The sequence below is a fragment of the Aquarana catesbeiana genome, linkage group LG13 (genome assembly GCF_042186555.1).
Source record: "Aquarana catesbeiana isolate 2022-GZ linkage group LG13, ASM4218655v1, whole genome shotgun sequence".
Classification (NCBI taxonomy): Eukaryota; Metazoa; Chordata; class Amphibia; order Anura; family Ranidae; genus Aquarana; species Aquarana catesbeiana.
In genome coordinates, this window is record NC_133336.1 from 69,099,038 (window position 1) to 69,124,585 (window position 25,548).

The 25,548-nt window shown below is 42.4% G+C and overlaps 1 protein-coding gene across 1 annotated transcript in view; it reads left to right on the forward strand.

Annotated features, from left to right (window-relative positions):
- TMEM260 (transmembrane protein 260) overlaps positions 1-20,939 on the forward strand; it is a 164,510-nt gene extending 143,571 nt beyond the window's left edge. Inside the window, exons 12-17 of the mRNA XM_073610421.1 lie at positions 1,133-1,304; positions 2,640-2,788; positions 8,644-8,820; positions 10,540-10,593; positions 10,748-10,838; positions 18,275-20,939. Of these exons, the coding sequence (XP_073466522.1) occupies positions 1,133-1,304; positions 2,640-2,788; positions 8,644-8,820; positions 10,540-10,593; positions 10,748-10,838; positions 18,275-18,535 (904 nt within the window). The 3' untranslated portion in view covers positions 18,536-20,939. The remainder of the gene's footprint in view (positions 1-1,132; positions 1,305-2,639; positions 2,789-8,643; positions 8,821-10,539; positions 10,594-10,747; positions 10,839-18,274) is intronic.
- Positions 20,940-25,548: the final 4,609 nt, after the last annotated feature.

Below are 25,548 nucleotides of genomic sequence, written 5' to 3' on the forward strand. Positions count from 1 at the left end.
CGCCTTTAAACGACATGTTTTGCTGCTGGAGGGAGACTTAAAGTGGTTCTGAAGCCTGAAGTTGTTTTTTTACCTTAATGCATTCTCTGCAGTAAAGTAAAAAGTCTTCAGAGTGCAGCTCCCTCACCCTAGCCCCTCTTATACTTACCTGAGCCCAATCTCTATCCAGTAATGTGCACGAGAGCAACAGCTCCCTCGGCTCTCTTCCTCCTCATAGGCTCAGAGACAGAAGTGGGAGCCATTGGCTCCTGCTTGTGTCAGTCACAGCCAGTGAGGAGGGATAGGGGGCAGGGTTGAGCAGGCTCACGAGTGAGCACGTATGAGTGCCCCCATAACAAGCGGCTTGCTTTGGGGAACTTGGCAGGGGGAGGAACTAGGAGCGCCGGCGGGGTACCCGAAAAGAGGAGGATCGGGGCTGCTCTGTGCAAGACCATTTCACAGAGCAGGTGTGTATGACATGTTTGTTATTTAGAATAAAAAATCTAAGGGTTTACAATCACTTTAAGCTAGCCATACACAAGTAAAATTTTTATCAATTTGCTAATGATTAATGAGTACAATTTGACAATCGTATTTAACCATAGTAATGAGAAAAGGCAAAGGATGGGAAAAAAAATTATATTTTCTTATCTGGAGGAATGAAATTCTAACTGTGAATGTGCATTCTGTACAGGAAAAATCGTACTTATCGTAATGTGCATGTTGTAGATAAAGCTGGATCCAGAAGCAGAACCTTCATTGTCTGTCACAAACATTGGTTTGATTTATAGTATATGGTATATATTGTATGTGGTAGGGTCACAGGCATAAACATTACATTACTTCCATGCATCTTGAACTTAAACATTAAAATTCAAGCCATTGACATATTGGAGCAATCAAACAACATTTAAGGGCTTTCTAACTAAATTAGTTTGAGTCACTGTCGCTACTATTGCATGCTCTGATGGAAGATTTTTCAGAATTTCTGTGCAAACGTTTACATGGAATTCTACTCTTGTATGGCTATCCTTAGTGTGACTATTGTAATGAGTATGAAAATGACTAACCATGCTGACAGAGTCAATTTAAAGTTTAAAAAAACAAACTATGTACATTTATAACATCATTTCTCATATCTGTTCTTTTTTAGCCTTTGTGACCAAAGCAGCAATTATGTGGTAGACACGTTTGGAAGGAACATTTTGTCCTCCTTCCCATTAAACGCCATCATTTTGCTGAGAGGCGATTTGCCAGGAAACTCATTGCGTTATCTTCATTACTGTGAAGGACTTCGTCCTGACCTATCCTTAGTGGATCAAGAGGTGAGAGGAGATAATTGTCCTTCACAGCCCTTGCACTGAAATTATAAAGGTCTCTTTTTTGTTTTTTCAAAGTGCACTTCTTTTCTCTTAAATCAATGCTGTGTTCGCTTTTCATGGAAGACTCTTCTAAGAACCTGTGCAAGAGTCAGATCACATTAAACAAGTCATGTCTTAAGGGTTGTCTAAAAATCCTTGTGTGACTGCTCCTAAATAATCATTGTGCCACCTCTGCTTTTACCAAACTGGAAGACAGGACGTGTTCATTGTGTTATAGAGAATGGGCTAATATGGGAATAGACTGACTGCTGACTCAATTGCTGCAAAACTATACAACATTCGAGGGTGTTTCATCTAAAATAGCTTTTAATAGTATTTATGGGTAAATAATAGGTATATGGTTTCTGAAGCTTTATTGTAGTATTGGTGAGGAGATAGGCAGTATTCTACTATTTAATTAGGATTTTATAACTACTTATGGTATAGAAGAAAACTGACAATTCTCAAATTTAAAACCCAGTTTCAGGTCGGTCTCTCTCTCTCTCTCTCTCTCTCTATATATATATATTGCAGAAACTCAGTTTTCTTTACTTTTCAACACTTTTTTGGTGAATGGGTAGGGGTATGCACCCCATACTCATTCACATGGGGGTGGGGCCCGCAGACCTTAACAACCACAGACCAGGGTTGTGGGGAAGAGGCCCTTGTCCCCATCAACATGGGGACAATGTGCTTTGGGGTGGGGGGAGCAGAGCCCTCCTGCCCAAAAGCACCCCCCCCCATGCTGAGGGCATGTGGCCTGGTATGGGGGGGGGCTCCCTTATTCCTGGCCTGGCTGCATGCTCAGAAAAGGGTCTGGTATAGATTTTGGGGGGGACCCCAAGCCGTTTTTTTTTTTTGCATTTTAAATTGCATGCAATGTTTTTTTATTTTATTTAGCGGGGAAGTCCATTGACAGCTGATGACTCATTGGTTGTTAAGAACGCCATGGCTGGCTTTCCAGCCAAATGTGGCATATTTGGGGGGAAGGAGTGCTTAAAGCAGAACTTCCCCTTTTGGGTGGAGCTCCGCTTTAAGAATCGCAGATAAATCTCTCAGTAAGTACTTTGATGATTAACCTATTTACTAATAAAATTTGGGAGCCAGAAATCACGACCCTTGCTAAGCCAAGTCATCTTGTGTAGGACTACATGCTTTTTATTAAACAAATCTTCACATATTGGATATACATTTGTAGATAATAATAATAATAAATCAATGCTTTTAGTTCCACTTTGAGAAAAGCTAAGGTTTACTGTTTTTATATCAGGCATGCTAATTTTTATTGCTTCCTTATAGATGATGACATATGACTGGTATGTACCAAAGATTGCAAAACACTTACTAAATGTTCATTTTCCTGGCAATCGATGGAACCCAGTAGAAACAAAGCTTCCAGATGGAACAGCCACTTTCAGCCTCCTCCGTTTTCTCAAAGTAAATGAACAGTAAGCATTTCTGCGTACTAAGCTTGTGGTTGCATGGCCATTATATAGTAATACAATCGGGGCTTTTTTTCTCCAAGAATAGGTGCAGGTACTCCTCCTGTTTGAGTCACCCCTTGTCTCAGCCCCTACTCACCTCCGAGAACTGCCCCTTGGCACCACCCCCTACCCATCTCCCAGTACTGCCCAATTTAGAGAATACAGCACCAAGTATCATTTTGTGGTGCTAAGTAATTTGTGTGGAATTTGTTAAAGCGGAGCTCTAGACTCCTTCAGAAAAAATTAAAAGTCAGCAGCTACAAATACTGTAGCTGCTGACTTTTAATATTAATGCACTTACCTGCCCACGATTCTAGCGGTGACCTCAACCGAGCCAATTTTTCATTCAGCCCTCCGGGGTTGCCACCGCTATCTCGGCTAAGGGAAACCGGCAATGAAGTCTTGCGGCTTTATAGCCGTTTCCTTCATTTAAGTTGAAGGGGAAAAATGCACTGGTAAGCATCAAAAAAGCACCGGAAACGTATCAAAAATACGAATGCAGAAATGCATCCGGACTGCATTTCTATGGTGTGAAGTGTCAAACTTTTGCTCTGATGGAAGCAAATCCTATACATCTAATAGCTAGAGTATGTTATTTGTGTTACTTTTTCTTCTATATGAGCAAAGAAAGTCTGGATGTCCGCACTCCAAGTAAATACCTTTATTGAAAAATAAGTCCATACAAATTCGGAACAAAAAGCACAATAACTGACGCGTTTCACACCACTTTACCGGTGCTTAATCATAGACTCTGGACTGGCCAAATGTTTGTTTGTTAAGCAAATGTTTGCTATGAAAATGTAAGGGTTCAACATGTCATTAAGCCTCTTTTGTATCTTGTGTTGTAAATGTGGATAATATAAATTATCAGCATAGAAGATGATCAAAGTACTTCCCATGACATCCCATTGCTTTAATTCCCAGATTGTTGTGCAGACACCAGATTGGCTCTGACATGCAGGTCAACAAAGTGTCCTACCTTGCGGCTCTTCATACACAAAGTTACATAGAAGTTTATAGCTGACAGTTTATATGGAATATAAAATATATTCTCCTTTGAGTGCTTTATTGCTCCCTGTGTCTTTTTGTAACCCCTGACAACTGCAGCCACCGCCCCCCCCCCCACCACCACCATAATACAGTGAGCTGGTTTTGCTGAGAACTACAGCTGTGGCCAAAAGTTTTGAGAATAGCATAAATATACATTTTCACAAAGTCTGCTGCCTCAGTTTTTATGATGGCAATTTGCATACTGTCCAGAATCTTATGAAGAGTGATCAGATGATGTACAATTAATTGCAAAGTCCCTCTTTGCCATGAAAATTAACTTAATCCCATAAAAAAAAACATTTACACTGCATTTGTGAAGAAGGCTTCGGGCACCCAAGAAAGTCCAGCAAGTGCCAGGACCGTCTCCTACAGTTGATTAGGCTGCTGGATCGGGGCACCACCAGTGCATAGCTTGCTCAGGAATGGCAGCAGGCAGGTGTGAGTATATCTGCACGCACAGTGAGGTAAAGACTTTTTGAGGATGGCCTGTTGTCAAGAAAGGCAGCAAAGAAGCCACTTCTCTCCAGGAAAAACATCAAGGACAGACTGATATTCTGCAAAAGGTACAGGGATTGGACTGCTGAGGACTGAGGTAAAGTTGGATCCCCTTTCCGATTGTTTGGGGCATCCAGACAAAACTTGTCCGGAGAAGAAAGGGTGAGTGCTACCATCAAGTCCTGTGTCGTGCCAACAATAAAGCATCCTGATGTCAGAAACCATGAAATCAGACCGAGACAGAAGTACAGTTAAATCACACTTGGTTAATAATAAAAGTAAAAAGAACAAATGTAGTCAACTTTCAGTATCCGGAACGGATAGTCAGCCAAGCCAGAAGTCAGAGATCAATGTAGTGGAACAGCAAGCAGGATCTGGAGCCAGAAGGGATGTCAGCAAAGCAAGTCTTGAACAGGATTGCACGAGTTTCTGTGATGTTGACCAAGGCGAAGGCAGAGATTCTCTGGTCTGGACGGCTTAAGTAGGCAGGACTGACGAGCAGGATATCATCAACAGCTGAGTAACTGTGGAGATATAGGAGCTGGCATAAGCCGACAGCTCAGCGGCCAGGTCTGAGAAGGAAGGGCTGAGCCCAGCCCTGACACCTGAGACCATTCATGTGTGGGTTTGCCTCTCAGCCAAGCCAATATTGCCTAAGAACACAACCATGAATAAAGAATAGCACAAAAAACATCCACTGAGAGCAACGTCTTCCAACCACCCAATATAGTTTGGTGATGAACAATGCCTTTTGCAGCACAATGGAGCACCTTGCCATAAGGCAAAAGTGATAACTAAGTGGCTCGGGGAACAAAACATCAAAATTTTGGGTCCATGTTCAGAAAACTCCCCAGACCTTAATCCCATTGAGAACTTGTGGTCGATCATCAAGAGGCGGTTGAACAAAAAAACCCCACAAATTCTGACAAACTCTAAGCATTGATTATGCAAGAATTTGCTGCCATCAGTCAGGATGTTGCCCAGAAGTTGATTGACAGCATGCCAGGGCGAATTGTAGAGGTCTTGAAAAAGATGGGTCAACACTGTAAATATTGACTCTTTGAATAAACTTAAAGCGGAGTTCCAGACTGTAAGAAAAAAAAAAAAAGTTAGCAGCTTTAAATACTGTAGCTGCTAACTTTTAATATAAGGGCACTTACCTGTCCAGGGATCCCGCAATGTCTGCAAACCAAGCCAATTTGTCCATCAGCTTCGGGATGCAGGTGTCGGCATTGCAAGTAAGGGAAACTGGAAGTGAAGCCTTCAAGGCTTCACAGCCGGTTTCCTACTGCACATGCACCAGTCACGCTGCGCTTTCTGAGTGGTCCCATCGTCTTCTGGGACACACACAGGTCCCAGAAGGCAGCGGGGGAAGGAGGAGGGGGCCGATGCAAACACGGAAATTACCTTGCCGCAGGACAGAAGTCCAGCTTGAAATCAACAGAAAAGGTACTAAAAAAAAAAAAAAATATCTAAAAACGAGGGGGGGGGGGGGGGGCTCTATTGTTCAAGACCTAGTTGCATTAGCCTGGATCTCCGCTTTAAAGTGGTTGTGAACTCCATTCATGAAATTTGACCTAAGCATATCTGTAGTGTTTTACTTATCTCTCTTCAAAGCTCCAAGTGCCGTGTCTTTCTGCTGCTCCGTTCCTCTGTTATCAGCAGAGTCACTTCTGACCCATGAGATAACAGCAGCTGAAAATTTGTGTCATGGAGGGAGCTTAGAGGTAGATAAACAAAGAGCTTGTCTATTCAGACTGCAGCTCTGCAAGTTCCTTTGTTCCTCTGCCTATGTGGAGGGGGGTGTGTTCATTTCCTCCAGTCAGCTCACACACAGTGTATGCTTAGACTCCCCTCCCACTGCTGAATGAGGAAGAAAAATGTGTAACATGATCTGCACTTTCAAAAGGGTTTAGAAAGGGAAAGACAGCAAGATATACATGTAAAAATTTATGTAAGGAGATTTGTTTCATCTCTGTGTATCACTGGGTATATGGAGGGTGTACAACCACTTTAATGTAATTGTGTCAGGGCTGGGCTCAGCACTTCCTTCTCTGAGCTGGCCACTCAGCTGTCGGCTAATTGCCAGCACCTATCTCTCCACAGTTACTCAGCTGTTGATGTTATCCTGCTCGTCAGTTCTGCCTACTTAAGCTATCCAGACCGGAGGATCTCTGCCTTTGCCATGGTCAACATCACAGAAACTTGTGCAATCCTGTTCAAGACTTGCTTTGCTGACATCCCTTATGGCTCCAGATCCTGCTTGCTGTTCCACTACATTGATCCCTGACTTCTGGCTTGGCTGACTATCCATTCCGGTTACCAAACTTTCGCTATGTTTTGACTACATTCTTGTTCTTTTTACTTTTATTATTAAACAAGTGTGATTTAACTGTACTTCTGTCTCGGCCTGATTTCACGGTGTCTGACTAATTGTCAATAAAATACTTGTAATTATACTTCAGTATAACATAGTAACATCTGACAAAAAGATCTATAAACACTTAGGCTCGGTTCACACTTGTGCGATGCAGGAACCCTGCAAATCCACTGCGGGTTCCCGCATCGCACCCGACTCGCACAGCAGTTCACACTGCCATATGCGAACTGTCGGAAGTGTCAATACATTGATAATGACACCCCTATTTCAGCTCACATATCGCACTGCAAACGGACCGTTCAGACATGGTGCGGACCAAAAAAAGGGTCCTGTGCGAGTTTGATGCAAATGCGATATCAGCCATACTATCTGTATGGCTGAAATCGCATCGCACAAACATTACATGTGATTTGCATTACAGTGCGGTGCGAATCAGATGCGATCTCGCAGAGCGCACTGGTGTGAACCGTCACTGAAGCAGCATACTTTGTGAAAATGAATATTTGTGTCTCAAAACTTTTGGCCACGACCGTATTCTGTTTTGGATTTAATTTTTTGTCCTATAGACACAAAACAAAGAGTTCCCCTGGGTGGACTTTTCCGGCACTTGCAAAGGCAAAAAATAATAAGGTATATGAAAACAGAGGGTGTTTGTACATAATAAAAAACATATAATTTTATTCGTATTGAACAGTACAATTAATAAAAACAAGCAATAGATATCTAGGGTAACATAGTAAAACTACATAGTAACCATGATATGCAACACAAGATAAGTTGTGATGAAAAGCTCTTCTCAAGCCCGACGCGTTTCGGGGTACTTAATGTCTGTACAGTCCTTCTTCAGGGTATAGTTGAGAGAGAAGGATTCATCTGGGCTGAAGATATACGAATGTTTGCTTGTGAAAATTTCTAAAAGCAAAGAAAGCCACGGAGGGAGGGCAAGGTATGGCAATAAGCAGTAGTATTGTAGCTAATGTAAATATTGGTATTTAGACGGTGAAAGATGCAGGTTGGTAGGCTGCAGTCACCATGGAGAAGTGTGACAGTACTCCCGTCCCGCCCGACCCGGGCGCGCGCAAGCCAGAGCGGCGTGCTGAGGTCACAGGAAGGCGTCTCTTAGATGGAAACAAAAGTGCATGCCGACAGCCTCACAACCAAGCGTCTAGCTAAGGCGCTACATACGCTAAACGCTTGGTTGTGAGGCTGTCGGCATGCACTTTTGTTTCCATCTAAGAGACGCCTTCCTGTGACCTCAGCACGCCGCTCTGGCTTGCGCGCGCCCGGGTCGGGCGGGACGGGAGTACTGTCACACTTCTCCATGGTGACTGCAGCCTACCAACCTGCATCTTTCACCGTCTAAATACCAATATTTACATTAGCTACAATACTACTGCTTATTGCCATACCTTGCCCTCCCTCCGTGGCTTTCTTTGCTTCTAGAAATTTTCACAAGCAAACATTCGTATATCTTCAGCCCAGATGAATCCTTCTCTCTCAACTATGCCCCTGAAGAAGGACTGTACAGACATTAAGTACCCCGAAACGCGTCGGGCTTGAGAAGAGCTTTTCATCACAACTTATCTTGTGTTGCATATCATGGTTACTATGTAGTTTTACTATGTTACCCTAGATATCTATTGCTTGTTTTTATTAATTGTACTGTTCAATACGAATAAAATTATATGTTTTTTATTATGTACAAACACCCTCTGTTTTCATATACCTTATTATTTTTTGCCTTTGCAAGTGCCGGAAAAGTCCACCCAGGGGAACTCTTTGTTTTGTGTCTATAGATTATTGGACGTGGCACGGCTCCTTTCCCTAAACTAGTTGGTCACCCCTTTTTCTGTTTAATTTTTTGTCCTAATATGTTTTACTTATCTTCCCGCAGCAGGGAAATATTTGTATGTATTGGACTGAATGAAGGTGATCCAACATGGAGGAAAAGCTACTCGTTGTGGCCATGGGGATCGTGTGAGAAGTTCGTCCCAACAAATATACCTTTCGATGCAGAGGAATGGATCACACTCACCACCAATCTATATAACTGGACAGAGGAGTATGGGAAGTATGTGTGATGGTTTGCAATACAGCTTGGTGTTTTGTGGTTGCTGGATGTACTATTATGGTGTTCATACACATTTGTTTTTTTTTTGTCACATTAGGAAGACAGGGGAGTCACCAGCATTGAGGCAAGGGAGTATGAAAAATAGTTAGAGGATCACACTCAAACAATATGCTTAAGGTGGAACTTTACCCATAACAACTTGATAAAAAATAATGTTCTTTTGCAAGGAACATACATTCTACATTAATAATTATGCCACCAAAATTAGTGTGTGCTGTAAATTGCCTCCAGCATTGCTCCTGGTTCTTCTTGCTGGAGGCTGCCATTTTGCTGAAGCTCAGAGCCCCTGAACAGCAGTAAATCATAAAGCACAAGTAAACTCATCAATTTAATGGTTTCGAAAATAACTGCTAACTCTCACGTTTAACAACAGAAGCCTGGGGAATGCCCAGGAAAAAACCAAAGCCTACTTACCACCAGCTCGCAGACAACCAAATAAATCTGTCCAATAGTATGTGTTAAAAACAGGGGTTTAGTCCGCACGCATTTGCAAACGCATGCGTGAGCCACAGAGCCACGTCACGGCACCCTGGTATCTGTAGTCCTAACACTAAAATATGAGTGTCCCCACAGTGGAGGCACATGCATTCTGATGGATAAATGAGGGCAGGTGGACTGAAGGGGAGCAGACCCCTTCTTAAAGGTACAGGAGCACACCAAACACCCATCAAATAGCACAATGGCTGCAAAGGTGCTGGTGTGTTGCTGGACCAATACAAAACACCAATGTGATAACAAAAAACTCGCCGCCACCCTCATCTATAGCTGGCTAACTCTCGCATTTGCTTGTGTCCTAAACCAATCTGTCAAACCATCAAATGGCTGGTGTCATAACTGATCACATGTACAGCACCATGGCTGTTGCAGATCAAACAGAAGCAGCTTCCTTGGCTGTAAAGGATAGGAGGGTTTAATTCTTTTTTAAGGCTGTCAGCAGATCGGCCTCTACAAATTTGTCAGTGCCTAAAAATAGAGAGCAACTGAGCATGTTCAGAGCAGAGTGAGATATATGTAGCTATACCTGCAAAAAAGGGCCAGCCTGAGGTGATCTAGCGGGATTTATTTTCTGATTTGTGAGGGACAGTGTCTAGCTGTGACAGCTAAACTTTACACAGAGATTTACACGGCTCTGCACACGACACAGCCATGAACGGCAGAGCGGGAGACCTCCCTTTTTTCTGCTGCAGTTCAGTAACACTTGTAAGGCTTGTTCCTAGGACAAGAAGAGGCAGCAACCTCATTGAGCTCATCTCTCTGCCACTCTGCTCTCTACTCCTATCAGCATCCCCCTTTCACTGTAGCATAACTGAATGGCTTCTTGTACTGCCCCTCCCTCCTTTCTGAGCTCTGCTGTATCGATGTTGAAGGTTAAAGGAAATCTTCCATTCTAAAGTATTTCTTTATTTTGGGTGAAATGAGACAGATTTTGATCTACCACCAGGATTTAACTGCTGGGCTCTAACTTGTAGGAGTGCCATCTTTGAATGTGTGAAAAGCTGTATGGTTGTTTTTTGGGGGGGGTTTTTGCATTCTACAGGTATAAATTTAAAACTATCTCTGGCCCCAGCATAAGAAGCCTGTGCCTGATGTGTTTTAGCTACTTTATAGGTTAATAATTTGATGTTACATTTTATATATAACATATTTCTTTCCTATAAGGTTTGAACAGTCGTCCTGGGAAGCAGTGGCCAATGGCGAGATGTGGGAAGCAAGGTATAGTTTTTTTGAATGCAGTGTAATAGTGAAGCCTGAGCATGGTGTGCAAATGTTGAACATGCAGCAATTGTCATCCTTTTGTTGTACTTTTGTTGTATTGGTTGTATGGGAATCTGTGATTTTACCTTTAACTTTTTTGTTTATTTTCCAGAGTTAAAACTGCCTTTTTTATCTTTGATCTGGCTGAATCTGCTCACTTATCTGCAGCAGTCAAGAATCAACTGTACTTCTATTCTTACAAGGTAACATTCATTCATCATAGAATTAAGCCTAGTACACACCATCAGAAAATCGGGTAAAAAATACCGCTTTCGAAGCGATCGTATGGTAATCTGATCATTAACTGATTATGACAGTTCGTCTGGAATTATCCAAAGGGACAAAAATTTTTTTTTTTTTGTACGATACCATTTCCACTTAATCAGTACAGTTTTCGTCTGTAAGAAATCAGAAAAAGAAGACATGCTTGGAAATGAAACAATACATTATAATACAATACATTACATCACTTCCGAAGTTGTATTTTGTCCTACAAGAATTTTCATAAGTTGAGTAACCTCTTCATTTTTGATCATTTGTCTCATATTCTCATTGTGTGTACAAGGCTTTAATTAACATTTTCTTGTAACTGATTGTGTTCACAGTGTCTGTTAAAGAGGAAGTAAACTCCCTGATGGGTTTTAATTCCTCTTTTGCTGCCTGCAAAGCCTGCAAATTAAAAGCATAATGATGAGCTAGTATGCATCGCATACTAGCCCATTATGTGACACTTACCTGCAAACGAATCCATCGCTGTCCCCTGTGCAGACTGCGTTCATCTTTGCCCCTCTTCCTTCCGCGGACTCTGGCTCAGTGATTGGCCGGAGCTGCGTGACGTCACTTCCGTGCATGTGTGCGCGGATGCCGTCGGTAATGGCACACACTGGGGAAGAAATGGCACGGAGGTCCATTTCTTTACAGCGCATGCGCCGAGTACATCATCGGTGCACTACAAGTTAAATATCTCCTAAACAGCGCACGTTTAGGAGATATTTGCACTACCTATAGGTAAGCCTTATTCTAGGCTTACCTATAGTTAGGATTACCTATAGGGAGGATTTACAACCACTTTAAACCAGCCATAGATGATTCGATTTTCTTTCCTGGTACCACAGGTCACTCAATTCCCCAATCAACACAATCAATGCTGATGGGGGAATTCCTCCCCTGGAGCTATTGTGTTCTCCTGGCGAGGGGGGGGGGGGGGGGGGGGGAGAGCCGTCCTAGCTGGGAGAACACACAGTGATTATTAGCAGTGGCTTTGGCCGCTGGCAATAATTGCATAAAAGATTCCACAGGCTCATTGTACCACAGTTGATTGATAGATCGACTTTGGTACAATCAGCATGCCCATACCTGGTTCCAATCTTGGGTGGTCACTGCTGAACCGTCCAAAATTCTAACCGTCTATAGCCGGCTTTAGTCATTTTTGTGCTTTTTTTTATTGTGCATGGTTTTTTGAAGCTAATAGCCACGTTCACAAATCAATTCCTTATTAGCATTTAGAATACAGGAATTTTCACACAGGGTAGTTGGGTTACATTGTTTCAATTTGTGTAATCTATGCAAGGTTACCTTTGATCTGGGGAACAAAAGGAGCTAGTCAGAAAGGATGAACCCGGGCACAACTAGTACACAGTAGACATAACATGCCATGATGACATAAGAGAATTGCAGTTTTAATGTTTTCTGCGATTTGTGTTACAAGATTTGGTGTAATCATGGTACCTTTGCCTGCATCTTCCAAGTCCGGAGACCTGTCTCTCCAGGAAGGCAACTATAGTACACTCTGATGGGTCTTCAAACTTCCAGTTTCTATTGTAGAACTTTGTATCCGCTATGGCCCCACGCTGTGATGAACAACACTCTGTTATGGTCGTTAAAGAGCAGAAAGTCTATCAACTCAATAATCCCTACCCCAGACCTTCTCTCAAAATGAAAGTAAACCTACTAGGAGATAGTTCAGAGGATGCCAGTTACATCAGTGAGCTGTGGCATAGCCCTACCACTATTGCACTCTCCTGAAGAGGCTTTAAAAAAAAAAAAACTTTAAATAGGCTTGGTGCTCTAAGAATTTTACATAAAAGCCCAATCATAATGATTGATTTACCAAAGGCAAATAGACTGTGCACTTTGTAAAATGCAGTTGCACTCTGCAAGTGCAGTTGCTCCAGAACTTAGTAATTGAGGTTAAGCTTCACTTTGCAAGGAATACCCAATAACGTGCAAGGAAAAAAAAAAAACAAAAAACACATTTTTTCTTGCACGTGATTGGATGATGGAAGTCAGTAAAGCTTCTGCTGTAGCTTGGTGCGGGTGCCTCCATAGCAAGCTGCTTGCTGTGGGGGTACTCAACAGGAGGGAGGGGCCAGGAGCACCGAAGTGCGACCTGAGAAGAGGAGGATCTGGGCTGCTCTGTGCAAGACAACAACAAAAATCCCCTAGTGGTGGACTTTTAAGGCACATAAAAGAATATAAAAGTATATCTAATACAAATATTATACACTATTAAAAAGTACTCTTGCACCCACTTTTTATTATTGTATACACATCGATGTAAAAATGCCTAATTGGCATTCCAAATAATAGATGTTACACTATTGTCGTGTTTTTACTGTTTCAACTCAATAAATTATATTTGTATTAGATATACTTTTATATTCTTTTATGTGCCTTAACCACTTGACCACTGGGCACTTAAACCCCCTTAATAACCAGACCAATTTTCAGCTTTTGGTGCTCTCACATTTTGAATGACAATTACTCAGTCATGCAACACTGTATCTATATGAATTTTTTGTCCTTTTTTTCACACAAATAGAGCTTTCTTTTGGTGGTATTTAATCACCGCTGGGTTCTTTATTTTTTGCGCTATAAAAGAAAAAAGACCGAAAAATCTGTAAAAAAATAAATTTTTCTTCGTTTCTGTTATAAAATTTTGAAAATTAGTAATTTTTCTTCATATATTTTGGCCAAAATTTATACCGCTACATATCTTTGGTAAAAATAACCCAAATTAGTGTATATTATTTGGTCTTTGTGAAAGTTATAGCGTCCACAAGCTATGGTACCAATATCTGAAAATTGATCACACCTGAAGTACTGACGGCCTATCTCATTTCTTGAGACCCTAACATGCCAGAAAAGTACAAATACCCCCCAAATGACCCCTTTTTGGAAAGAAGACATTCCAAGGTATTTAGAAAGATGCATGATGAGTTTTTTGAAGTTGTCATTTTTTCCCACAATTCTTTGCAAAATCAAGTTTTTTTTTTTTTTTCTTTTTTTTTTTTTTCACAAAATTGTCATATTAGCAGGTTATTTCTCACACACAGCATATGCATACCACAAATTACACCCCAAAACACATTCTGCTATTACTCCCGAGTATGGCGATACCACATGTGTGAGACTTTTACACAGCGTGGCCACATACAGAGGCCCAACATGCAGGGGAGCACCTTCAGGCGTTCTGGAGCACCCAGGCCAATTCTGACATTTCTCTCCTACATGTAAAAATCATCATTTATTTGCTAGAAAATTACATAGAACCCCAAAACATTATATATGTTTTTTTAGCAAAGACCCTAGAGAATACAATAGCAGTCATTGCAACTTTTTATCTCGCACGATATTTGCGCAGCAATTTTTGGAACGCGTTTTTTTTGGAAAAAAAAATGTTTTTTGCTTTAAAAAAAAACAAAACAGTAAGGTTAGCCCAATGTTTTTGCATAATATGAAAGATGAAGTTACGCCGAGTTAATAGATACCTAACATGTCACCTTTCAAAATTGCACACGCTTGTGGAATGGCGCCAAACTTCACCACTTAAAAATCCCCATAGGCGACGCTTTAAAATTTTTTACTGGTTACAAATTTTGAGTTACAGCGGAGGTCTAGGGCCAAAATTATTGCTCTCGCTCTACCGATCGCAGCGATACCTCACATGTGTGGTTTGAACACCGTTTTCATATGTGGGCGGGACTTACGTATGCGTTCGCTTCTGCATGCGAGCACACGGACAGGGGCGCTTTAAAAAATTTTTATTTTTTCTTATTGTTCATTTTACTTTATTTATTTTAGTTTGACACTTTTTTCCAAAAAAAAAAATTTTTTGATCACTTTTATTCCTATTACAAGGAATGTAAACATCCCTTGTAATAGGAATATGGCATGACAGATCCTCTTTACAGTGAGATATGGGGTCAATAAGACCCCACATCTCACCTCTAGGCTGTTCCTGAAATAAAAAAAAAAAAAAAAAAAAAAGATCCTGGCTTCGATCATAGCGGTGAGTCGGTAGAAGCACCGGAGGGCGGCGGGAGGGGGGGGCGTCCCCTCTCGCCTCCCGTAAGAACGATCAAGCAGTGTAACAGCCGCTACGATCATTCTTATGGTGTAGGGAATCGCCGGCTGAAAAAGATGATATCTGAATGATGCCTGTAGCTGCACCCATCATTCAGATATCCCCGCACAAAGTCAAGGACGTCGTATGACGGAAGGCGGGAAGTGGTTAAAACGCTTTTTTTTTTTTTAACACAAAGTTGTCCATTTATACAATATTTCTAACACATAACATGTACATATCAAACATGACACCCCAAAATAGATTCTCCTACTATTCCTGAGTACGGCGATACCACATGTGTGAGACTTCCACAGCCTGGCCACATACAGAGGCTGGGTACGGCTGAGCATGGCTGGGTATTGCAGAGTATCGCCGAGTATGACTGGGTATGGCAGAGTATGGCTGGGTATCACCGAGTATTGCAGAGTATGGCTGGGTATTGCAGAGTATTGCAGAGTATGGCTGGGTATTGCAGAGTATTGCAGAGTATGGCTGGGTATTGCAGAGTATTGCAGAGTATCGCCGAGTATGACTGGGTATGGCAGAGTATGGCTGGGTATCACCGAGTATTGCAGAGTATGGCTGGGTATTGCAGAGTATGGCTGGGTATCACCGAGTATTGCAGAGTATGGCTGGGTATTGCAGAGTATGGCTGGGTATCACCGAGTATTGCAGAGTATGGCTGGGTATTGCAGAGTATGGCTGGGTATGGCAGAGTATGGCTGGGTATGGCAGAGTATTGCGGGTTATGGCAGAGTATTGCAGATTTTTGTGGGGTATTGCAGAGCATGGCTGGGTATGGCAGAGTATGGCTGGGTATCACTGAGTATTGCAGAGTATGGCTGGGTATCACTGAGTATTGCAGAGTATGGCTGGGTATCACTGAGTATTGCAGAGTATGGCTGGGTATTGCGGGATATTTCAGGGTATTTCAGGGTATTGCAGGGTATGGCAGAGTATTGCGGGGTATTCCAGGGTATGGCAGAATATTGCGGGGTATTCCAGGGTATGGCAGAGTATTGCAGGGTATTGGCAGAGTATTGCGGGGTATGGCAGAGTATTGCGGGGTATGGCAGAGTATTGCGGGGTATTTCAGGGTATTGCAGGGTATGGCAGAGTATTTCGGGGTATTGCAGGGTATGGCAGAGTATTGCGGGGTATTCCAGGGTATGGCAGAGTATTGCGGGGTATTCCAGGGTATGGCAGAGTATTGCGGGGTATGGCAGAGTATTTTGGGGTATTGCAGGGTATGGCAGAGTATTGCGAGGTATTGCAGGGTATGGCAGAGTATTGCGGGGTATGGCAGAGTATTGCGGGGTATTGCAGGGTATGGCAGAGTATTGCAGGGTATGGCAGAGTATTGCGGGGTATGGCAGAGTATTGCGGGGTATTGCAGGGTATGGCAGAGTATTGCGGGGTATTGCAGGGTATGGCAGAGTATTGCGGGGTATTGCAGGGTATGGCAGAGTATTGCGGGGTATTGCAGAGGGAATTGCAGAGTATTGCACAGCATTGCAGGGCATGCAGAGTAGTGGGGATGGCTGAGCATGGATGGATGGATGGCTGGATGTCTCTGTGCAGCGCTGTGGGCACTACAGATGCAGCCCACAACGCTGCAGCCATCCATCCATCCGCCTCTTCGGTCACTGTGTACCGATCGGTACACAGGAGGGGAGGAGAGGGGGAGGAGAGGAACCGGCGTCATCAGATGACGCCGGTTTGTTTACATGTGATCGCTCCGTCATTTGACGGAGCGATCACATGGTAAACGGCCGCGATCAGCGGCCATTTACCGGGATCTGTGATGCGCCGGGTCCTCTGGACCCGGCGATCACGGATGCTCTCGAGTGCGCGCCCTAGGGGGCGCGCGAGAGCAGAATTCTGGGAGGACGTCCCTGGACGTCCTCCCAGAGTTAAACAACCGCCCTGTAGCCGTCATTTGGCTATGGGCCGGTTGTTAAGTGGTTAAAAGTCCACCACTAGGGGATTTTTCTTGTTGTCTAGCTTCAATTTTGGATGTGGCACAAAAATACAGTAAGCTGCCGATCTACAATAAATTCTCTGTGCAAAACCATTGCAACAGAGCAGGTAAGTATGACATGTTTGTTACTTTTAAAGAAAAAAAAAAACGGGACTTTAGTATCACTTTAGTTGAACAAGCTGAAGTTAGAAGCTGATTAGCTAACATGCACAGCTGCACCAGATTCTGAGCGCACCAGTTTTATTAAATCTACCCCTGTGTGTCTGTTATACTACAGAGTGGACTAGAAAGTGTGGTCATACTCTGGTACCTATTGGGCTGTCTATCAGTGGTACAGTTGGCTCAACTGCAAAGTAAAGGCAAGACTATGGAAACGATGGTTGTTAGTACATTGTCTAACTGATTGAATATTTTGTGACCTAAAGAAGAACTCTGGCCAGAAGTTTTAAAAGCTTGTTAAATCCCCCAGAATGACCCATTGTACACCACACTTTGTCCTGTTCAAATCCGTGAAGTGAAAGGATATTTTTACTAGTGCTGGCTGTAGCTCCTCCACAGGCTGAGGCCCAAATTATGGGCATTCCCATAGGGGAGGTACAGGTGCACTCCATCATGCCCCCTCTCCTCTGTGCACTCTTAAGCCACTACACAAACAGAATATGGTACAAAAAATACAAACACTTTTGAAGCGATCGTGCGATAATCTGATTGTTAGTATACAGATGTCATCCGAAATTTTCGGACAAACTTGAAAATTTTTCTCATAGGATACCAGATCGTACAATTTTCATTCAATCAGTACAGTTTTCATCCGAAAATACAATACATATACATTACATCACTTCCGAATTTTTATTCTGAGAATTTTCCTACTGTAGTAACCTATTCGTTTTCGATATGGAGACTAGCATGCAAAAAAAAAAAAACGGACGGTCATTCATCCCATAATCTCATCATGTGTACTAGGCTTTAGTCTGAGCTAAGAATAGATCCCATCTCCCTCATCCAGCGTGGTCAGACAGCAATGAGCAAAGCAATCTAACCTTGCTGCTCAGTACACACTGCATGGATTTCAATGGAACCAAGTGCGAAGTGCACTGCGTCCCCTGAGGATCGACCAAAAATTGTAAAAGTCTGGTGTGACTTCTACTTTAAATCTCTGTTGCGTTTTTTATACTGCCTCTGTGTTTTATTAATGGTATTTGAATCAGGTTTGAAGTTTGATGGTTAGGAGAAGCACATGAACAGTGAAAGTTGGGAATTGGCAGTGTTGTAAAGATAAAGGGAGGATTTTTTCTGTCATGTTTCAGTTGTACAGAGAAGTTATTAACAAACAAGAGAATCACCCCATCACTTGGCACAAGAACTATGCCATTGCTTGTGAACGAATGCTACGTCAACAAAGACGTGACATCGACCCGGGAATGCTTTTGGATGATGCCATCAAACATTTTTCTGCATACGCCAGCAAGGCAAAGGATGATAATCAAAGGGATGCAATATTACATGCTGTTCAATACTTCAAAGAGGAGCGCCTGCGACTTAAACACAGTCTGAAAGGAAACACGTAATGCACCTTCAGAGTCTTCGAAGAAACCGCTGCAATAAAGAAGACTGACTTTAGGCTCTTGGGGCAACCATTTTGACGCTGCTGATTTTCCACTACAAAATGATGTAAAAGAAGCACAGTGGGGAGTATATTTTGGGTGTTAAACTTACACAGAAGTCTGGTTTATCAGTTTAAAGAGGACCTCTCCAAAGCAAAGATGAGGTGTTTTTTTTTTTTGGCAACTCAACCAATATTTACTAAAGTGTGGCCTGTGAGGTTATTGGTCTGTCTGAGGCACAGTGAAGGCAGCCATTTTGTGAGGTACTAAAAATGTCTGTGTAATGTGTGGTAATAATGACTTCTTCTGTATGAAGGTTCACAGTCTTTTCTAACTGTTTATATGATGTCAACTTTCAACTTTATTGATTGCAAAGCATTAAATGTAAGTGGGTTTTTGTAGCAGCATTGCATGTTTAAACACATCAATGTGTGTTAAGGTTTTAAAAAAAAAACTTTTCTTGTATAATATGTAATTATGTGTACATGGAACCGGCCTTTTTGCACATTACATACTCCTACAAGCTCTGCTTGCTGTTTGTGTTTTACTGCGCTTTCCCACAATGCAAGTCTATGTGTCACCTGACTGACTGATAAGAATGCCCTTCTTGTGTGATTGATACCTTGTCTCAACAGTTTTTAAGAGAGAAATAGTGTAAATACATTGTACTACTAATGCCGCGTATACATGATCGGAATTTCGGCCCGCAAAAGACAGATGAGAGTTCTGCGTCTGAAAATGCGACCGTGTGTATGCTCCATCGGACTTTTGCTGGCCGAATTCCAGCCAGCAAAAGATTGAGAGCATGCTCTCAATTTTTCGGTCGGAAAAAGTTTCTATCCGGAAATGTAGCAATTCCGACGCACAAAATTCCTACGCATGCTCGGAAACAATTCGGCGCATGCTCGGAAGCATTGAACTTCATTTTCCCGGCTCGTCATAGCGTTGTACGTCACCGCGTTCTTGACGGTCGTAATTTCAGCAAACTTTTGCGAGACCGTGTGTATGCAAGGGAAACTCGAGCGGAATCCCGTCGGAAAAGCCATCATATCTTTTTCCGACGAGAAGTCCGATCGTGTGTACGCGGCATTAGAGCTTTCTTTAGTCGCTAATCTACAAATCTTTCCAATTAAAGCAAATCTGTTGAGCCAATATGTAAAAATAATGGATATTATGTCAAATATGTGCCCTTTAGTACAGTTGTCCTTTATTTAATGCCCCCACCCTCATACTTCCCTTCCTACCTGCTCAAGTGATATTTACTATGCGGACCTGCCTGGCATCGCACAGCTTTTGCTATAAAAACATCTACATCAGATCTTTTTTCTGCACATGTGCACCGCAGCCTTATTCATTCCTATAGGTAAGTCATACTCCACTGTATGGTTAGAGGCTGCTATGAGTATGGTTCACCTATAGGAATGAGTTGGGCAACAGTGCCCAATGGCTGTGCAGTACTGGGCAGGGACACACACTGAATATTCTGAGAATGGAAAGGAAGGTATGTGTTTTACACCACAGGCTGCACTAAAGGGGGAGAGGACATTCATTTAAAGTGGAGTTAAAGGCTAATATTAAATGTTAAGAATGTTGCCCCCCACCCCCACCTTTGCTGCATTGCCTTTATAAAAGAGACTTGTGGAAATATAATTTTTTAAATCTGCTTCACTGTGGTCACATGATTAGGAAGATCTGGCTCCCCAGTGTCAGGGAACGCTCGACAACGGCTCTGAATTCCTGGGGCCATGACATTCCCCGCTGCCTCCCATTGCCTCCAGTTATCGCTGCTCCCCCACCCCCTCTCTAGCAGCAGGCACTCACTGACACTGGGGAGCCAGAGCTTCCCACCAGAACAGATTAAAAATAAAAGGTATTTCCACAGACCTCTTTTATAAACACTTTGCAACATAGGTAGGAAGAGGGGGGAGGCAACATTTTTGTACTATTGTTTCCTATTTCCAATGCTGAAATATCTTCATTGTGATTCACAACTCCATGTTTCAGTGGCAACTTCAACTCTACAAGCAGGTTCCACAATGGTAACTTCCGTTGACACAGGGCAAGTGCAGGAGAGGGAACCACTGTGATTACCATAGTGAGGAGACTCCACCAGAGGTCCAGTTCTCATACACAAAACCACCCTAATTCAGAATTACAGGACCACCTTAACTTCTAAGTAATGCTTTTCTTTGTTTTTTTTCTCAGGTACAGTAGAACCTTGGTTTGAGAGTAACTTGTTTTGCAAGACAAGCAAAATTTTTAAATACATTTTGACTTGATATACAAGCGATGTCTTGATATACAAGTAGTGTCATGTCACAATTGAGTATAAAAGAGAAGAGAGGCGCCTCTACGTGTAGCAATATGGTTACATTTAATGAAGGTACAACATTTAGTAACTCACATGGTTGATGATTAAAACAGGCACATCTAAGTATGCAGGCATCCGGGGTCAAGCTGTCCACATAGATCATCCTCCTCACCACCATCAAGGTCATCCCTTCCATGCTGCGCTCCATGAGGGCTTCAAGCCTCGCTTTCAGGGTAGTCTTCCTGGTTACGAATGCAGACTGACAACGGTGAGAGTCGGTGATGTGGAGGATGGTCTAATTGGACAGCTTTACCCCGGATGCCTGCATACTTAGATGTGCCTGTTTTAATCATCAACCATGTGAGTTGCTAAATGTTGTACCTTCAATAAATGTAACCGTATTGCTACATTTAGGCTGCATTCACACCTGAGCGTAGCGCTTTTGAGCGTTTCTTCCAGCGTTTTGACGCGCGTTTTTTCGGGCATATTTGTGCGTTTCCATGCAGCGTTGTCCGGCGTTTTTGAGCTTTGGCATTTTGTTTATAAGCCAATAGGAAAAATGATCATCTGTTTCATCATTTGTTGCTATGTTGTTAGATTTTGTCATCTGCTTCCTGCTCCAAAAACACCCAAATCTGCCCGATTCGCACGACAAAAAAGGGTCCAGAACTTGTTTGAGCTTCAGGCGTAGGGCTTCAGGCGACTTGGAGTGGAGATGTGAACCATCTCCATAGAGAATAATGGATTTTTTCCCCTCAAGCGTTTTGTAGCTTGAGGCTTCAAGCTACAAAACGCTCAGGTGTGAATGGGCTCTTAGAGGCGCCTCTCTTCTCTTTTATACTGCTGGATTTTGCTTCTAATCCCCTTGCGGAGGCTTCCAATTGTGAATGGACATTTTATGGTTGCACGACCTATCACATTGCTATAATATTTTTATATGGACTATAAACTGAAGGACCTATGAATAAATGGTTGTGGAACGAATCACCTGAGTTTCCATTATTTCTTATGGGAAAATTTGCTTTGATACACAAGTGCTTTGGATTACAAGCATGTTTCCTGAACAAATTATGCTGGCAATCCAAGGTTTCACTGTATGTGTTTTTATTGTTAACCTACATCCACATTATTGTAATCAATTCAATAGTACAATTTTATTACATTTGAAACAAATTAATGATTGTGCTGTAAATAATACATACAAATCAAATACATTTTACATTGTTTTTTTTTTAAATACATATTGTAAATTGTATTGTAATGTTTACCTTAAAAGTAGTTTTGGATTTGACTTTCAGGCCTTTACCTTCATGTTGTGCCATATTTATGATTGTATTGAAGGGAAAAATATATATGGATTTGCAGATTTTCCATCTAGTGGCTGCGTATCTGTCTTTGTTCCACTGCAGTCATTCGGCCTCCATGGTTAAAGTGTATGTAATGATTAATCTGTTTTTTCAGTATGTTTGGCCTCACTGTACAAAGCTTTCTTAATCAAATATTTTTTTGGTGAATCTGTTGTAATGTTTCTTACTTAGAAATCTTCCAATAACAGCACTTCCTGTTGCAGGCTAACGCTAAGCCACTGACTCACAATAAGCAGGAACGTTGTCAGCCTGCTATACGCTCTTCTTCAGTTGACTGCTGGGCTGCCTTTATGATAGGCCTGATAGGCAGGCTGCATGCGCAGCTCAGTTTACAGTGCAATAAAATCCTGCCTGCTCACTGTTTTTTACACTTCAGTTTTGTTTTAATCAATACAATTTACAGTATGTGTGCCATAATCTTCATGACAAGCCCTAAGCCTGGTACACACTATCATTTTTTTTTTTTTTTAAAAACCTGAAGTGCGCAGGAGGAGATCTCCACCACTGAGCTATTGTGTTCTGACAAGGGGACAGCCCCCCCCCACCAGAATACACCGGTCAGAGCTCTCAGACATTGGCTGATTGGATACCATTCAGCAGACCTTTTTCGTTCATGCCCCTTCAACAGAAGCCGCATGTTTGGCCAGCTTCTGTCAGATCCAGCCAATATCACACAATATTTGGTCTGTGTGTACGGCCCTTTAACCAATTTACTCCTGGAAGGATTTGCCCCCTTCCCGACCAGGCCATGTTTTGCGAAACAGCACTGCGTCGCTTTAACTGACAATTGCGCGGTCGTGAGATGTACCCAAACAAAGTTTATGTCCTTTTTTCCCCCACAAATAGAGCTTTCTTTTGGTGGTATTTGATCACCTCCCTTTTATTTTTTGCGCTATAAACAAAAAAAGAATGACAATTTTGAAAAAAACAAACACTATTTTGTACTTTTTGCTATAATAAATATCCCCAAAAATGTAAAAAAAAATGAATCTCTTCATCAGTTTAGGCCGATATGTATTCTTCTACATATTTTTGGTAAAAAAACCCACAATAAGCATATATTGATTGGTTTGCGCAAAAGTTATAGCGTCTACAAAATAGGGGATAGATTTATGGCATTTTTATTATTTTTTTATTTGGTTTTACTAGTAATGGTGGTGATCTGCGATTTTGATTGGGACTGCAACATTGCAACGGACACATCGGACACTTTTGACACTTTTTTGGGACCATTGACATTGTATACAGTGATCGGAGCTAAAAATAGCCACTGATTACTGTATAAATGTCACTGGCAGGGAAGGGGTTAACACTAGGGGGCGAGCAAGGGGTTAACTGTGTTCCCTAGGTGTGTTCTAACTGTGGGGGGATGGGAGTGACTAGAAGAGGAGACAGATCGTTGTTCCTACTTAGTCTCCTTTCCCCTGACAGAACCGGGATTTGTGTGTTTACACACACAGATCCCGGTTCTCGCTCTGTTGCACGTGCATCGGCTCCGGGGACACCTGCTACAGTGTCTTAAATAGCTGACGTACAGCTATGACGGCTCGCGCAGGGAAGCCAACCTGCTGCAGTATAACTGCGGCGGCTGGTCAGGAAGCCGTTAAAGTGTATACATTCCCAACATTTTTTTCTTTAGTTAGGAAGATTCACCCTTCCTATATGTCCTGGTGACCACTGACCATTATCACTGAGACAGAATGTGATGGAGAATGCAGAATATTGACCTTTTAAGAATCTTCCAATAGGAACACCTGTTCCAGTGACAACTGTCTAAGGCCCCTTTCACACGGTCGGACCGTTCAGGTCCGCCTGTCAGTTTTGATGGCGGACCTGAACGGGCGCTCCATGCTAGTCTATGGAGCGACGGATGTCAGCGGTGACATGTCCGCTGACACCCGACCCCGTCCGATCCGCTAAAAGCAGACGGATGCCTCTACATTCAGATCGGTCGCTATCGGATCGGGTGAGATCTGATGAAAACGGACATGCTGTCCGTTTTCGTCCGATCTCTCCATAGAAACCAGCGGCGCTCGACAAGCCCCTCCCCGTTCAGTGAGAGGGACCTGTCATCTGCCGGCTCACTGGAGATCAATGGAGAGATCTCCCGCTGAGCCGGCGGACTGAGGCGGACTCCGTGGAAGCGGATCCGCCTCGTGTTAATGAGGCCTAAGAAGGGATTTTAGGATAAATGGCATCACAATGCATTGTGCTATGCCTGGTGCACTACCATGCATCATGGTAACATACAACAAGATGGTGTGAATGAGCTCATAATGTAACATAAACACATAAATGAGAGGTTATCCTATAAGAAAGTAACATTTTTGTTATTGCTCTCTTGCAGCCAGATAGAGACCTAAAATACTTGGTTAGACCAATAGTGCTGTTAAAGCTCATGAAAACTAGAATTTTAATAAAAAAGAGGGTGTTCTCAATATTGACCAGATCCCCCCCCCCCCCCCCGTTTTGTATATCTTATAAAAGGAAAGTAGATATGTATCAGCAACATAACATTTTAACAAACCTCAGCATTAACTGCCTAGGTGGTGCCCCCTGGTGTTACCAAATACCCAAATCCACTGTTGTCTTTAACCTGGCTTTAAAAACTTGTTGCCAAGTAAACTGGATCCTATATTTTACTTTATACATTTTGTTAATTACTTTCATATTTATACTTTCAACATTTGTTCTCCTGTTGATCTATTCCTAATAATTAGCCGGCTCCTGCTGCCACTGTGTAAAAGGAGACTTCAGAGGCTACTTTCTGAATGAATGTCTGTTTCAGGCATCTTTTATATGTATTTGCCAAAGAGCGCGTACAAGAGAAAATGCAAATCATTGTTCTTTATTTCCTTATGACAGTTAATTAATGGCAACCTGTTTTAATGAATAAAGTCACTCCGAGTCCTTCAGCATTTCCTAAGTAGAAGGCAGAATCTGTAGGGATGCTTTTTCTTCCAATTGTATAGCTTGTAGACTCCGAGAACTGTATAGACCCCTGTATAGAAATGCTCACTAATGAAGAGGGAGGGCTAGAAGCTTGTCTGCATTCATAGATCACCAGTGAGTCATTCGGCAAGAAAGGGCCCCTTACCAGGCATAGTCACAGTTCCGTGGCATTGTGCTAGCAAAAAGACCCGATCAAAGGTCTCCTGTGGAGCTTGCATGGTTCCCTTTCATTCTACGACCATAATTAAAACCACTAATTCTCTTTTAAAATGCTGCAGGATGCCATGTAGGCATCTGTCTCGGGTGTCCTTTGTGATGTCATAAGCTGTTAAGGACCAGTGCCGAAG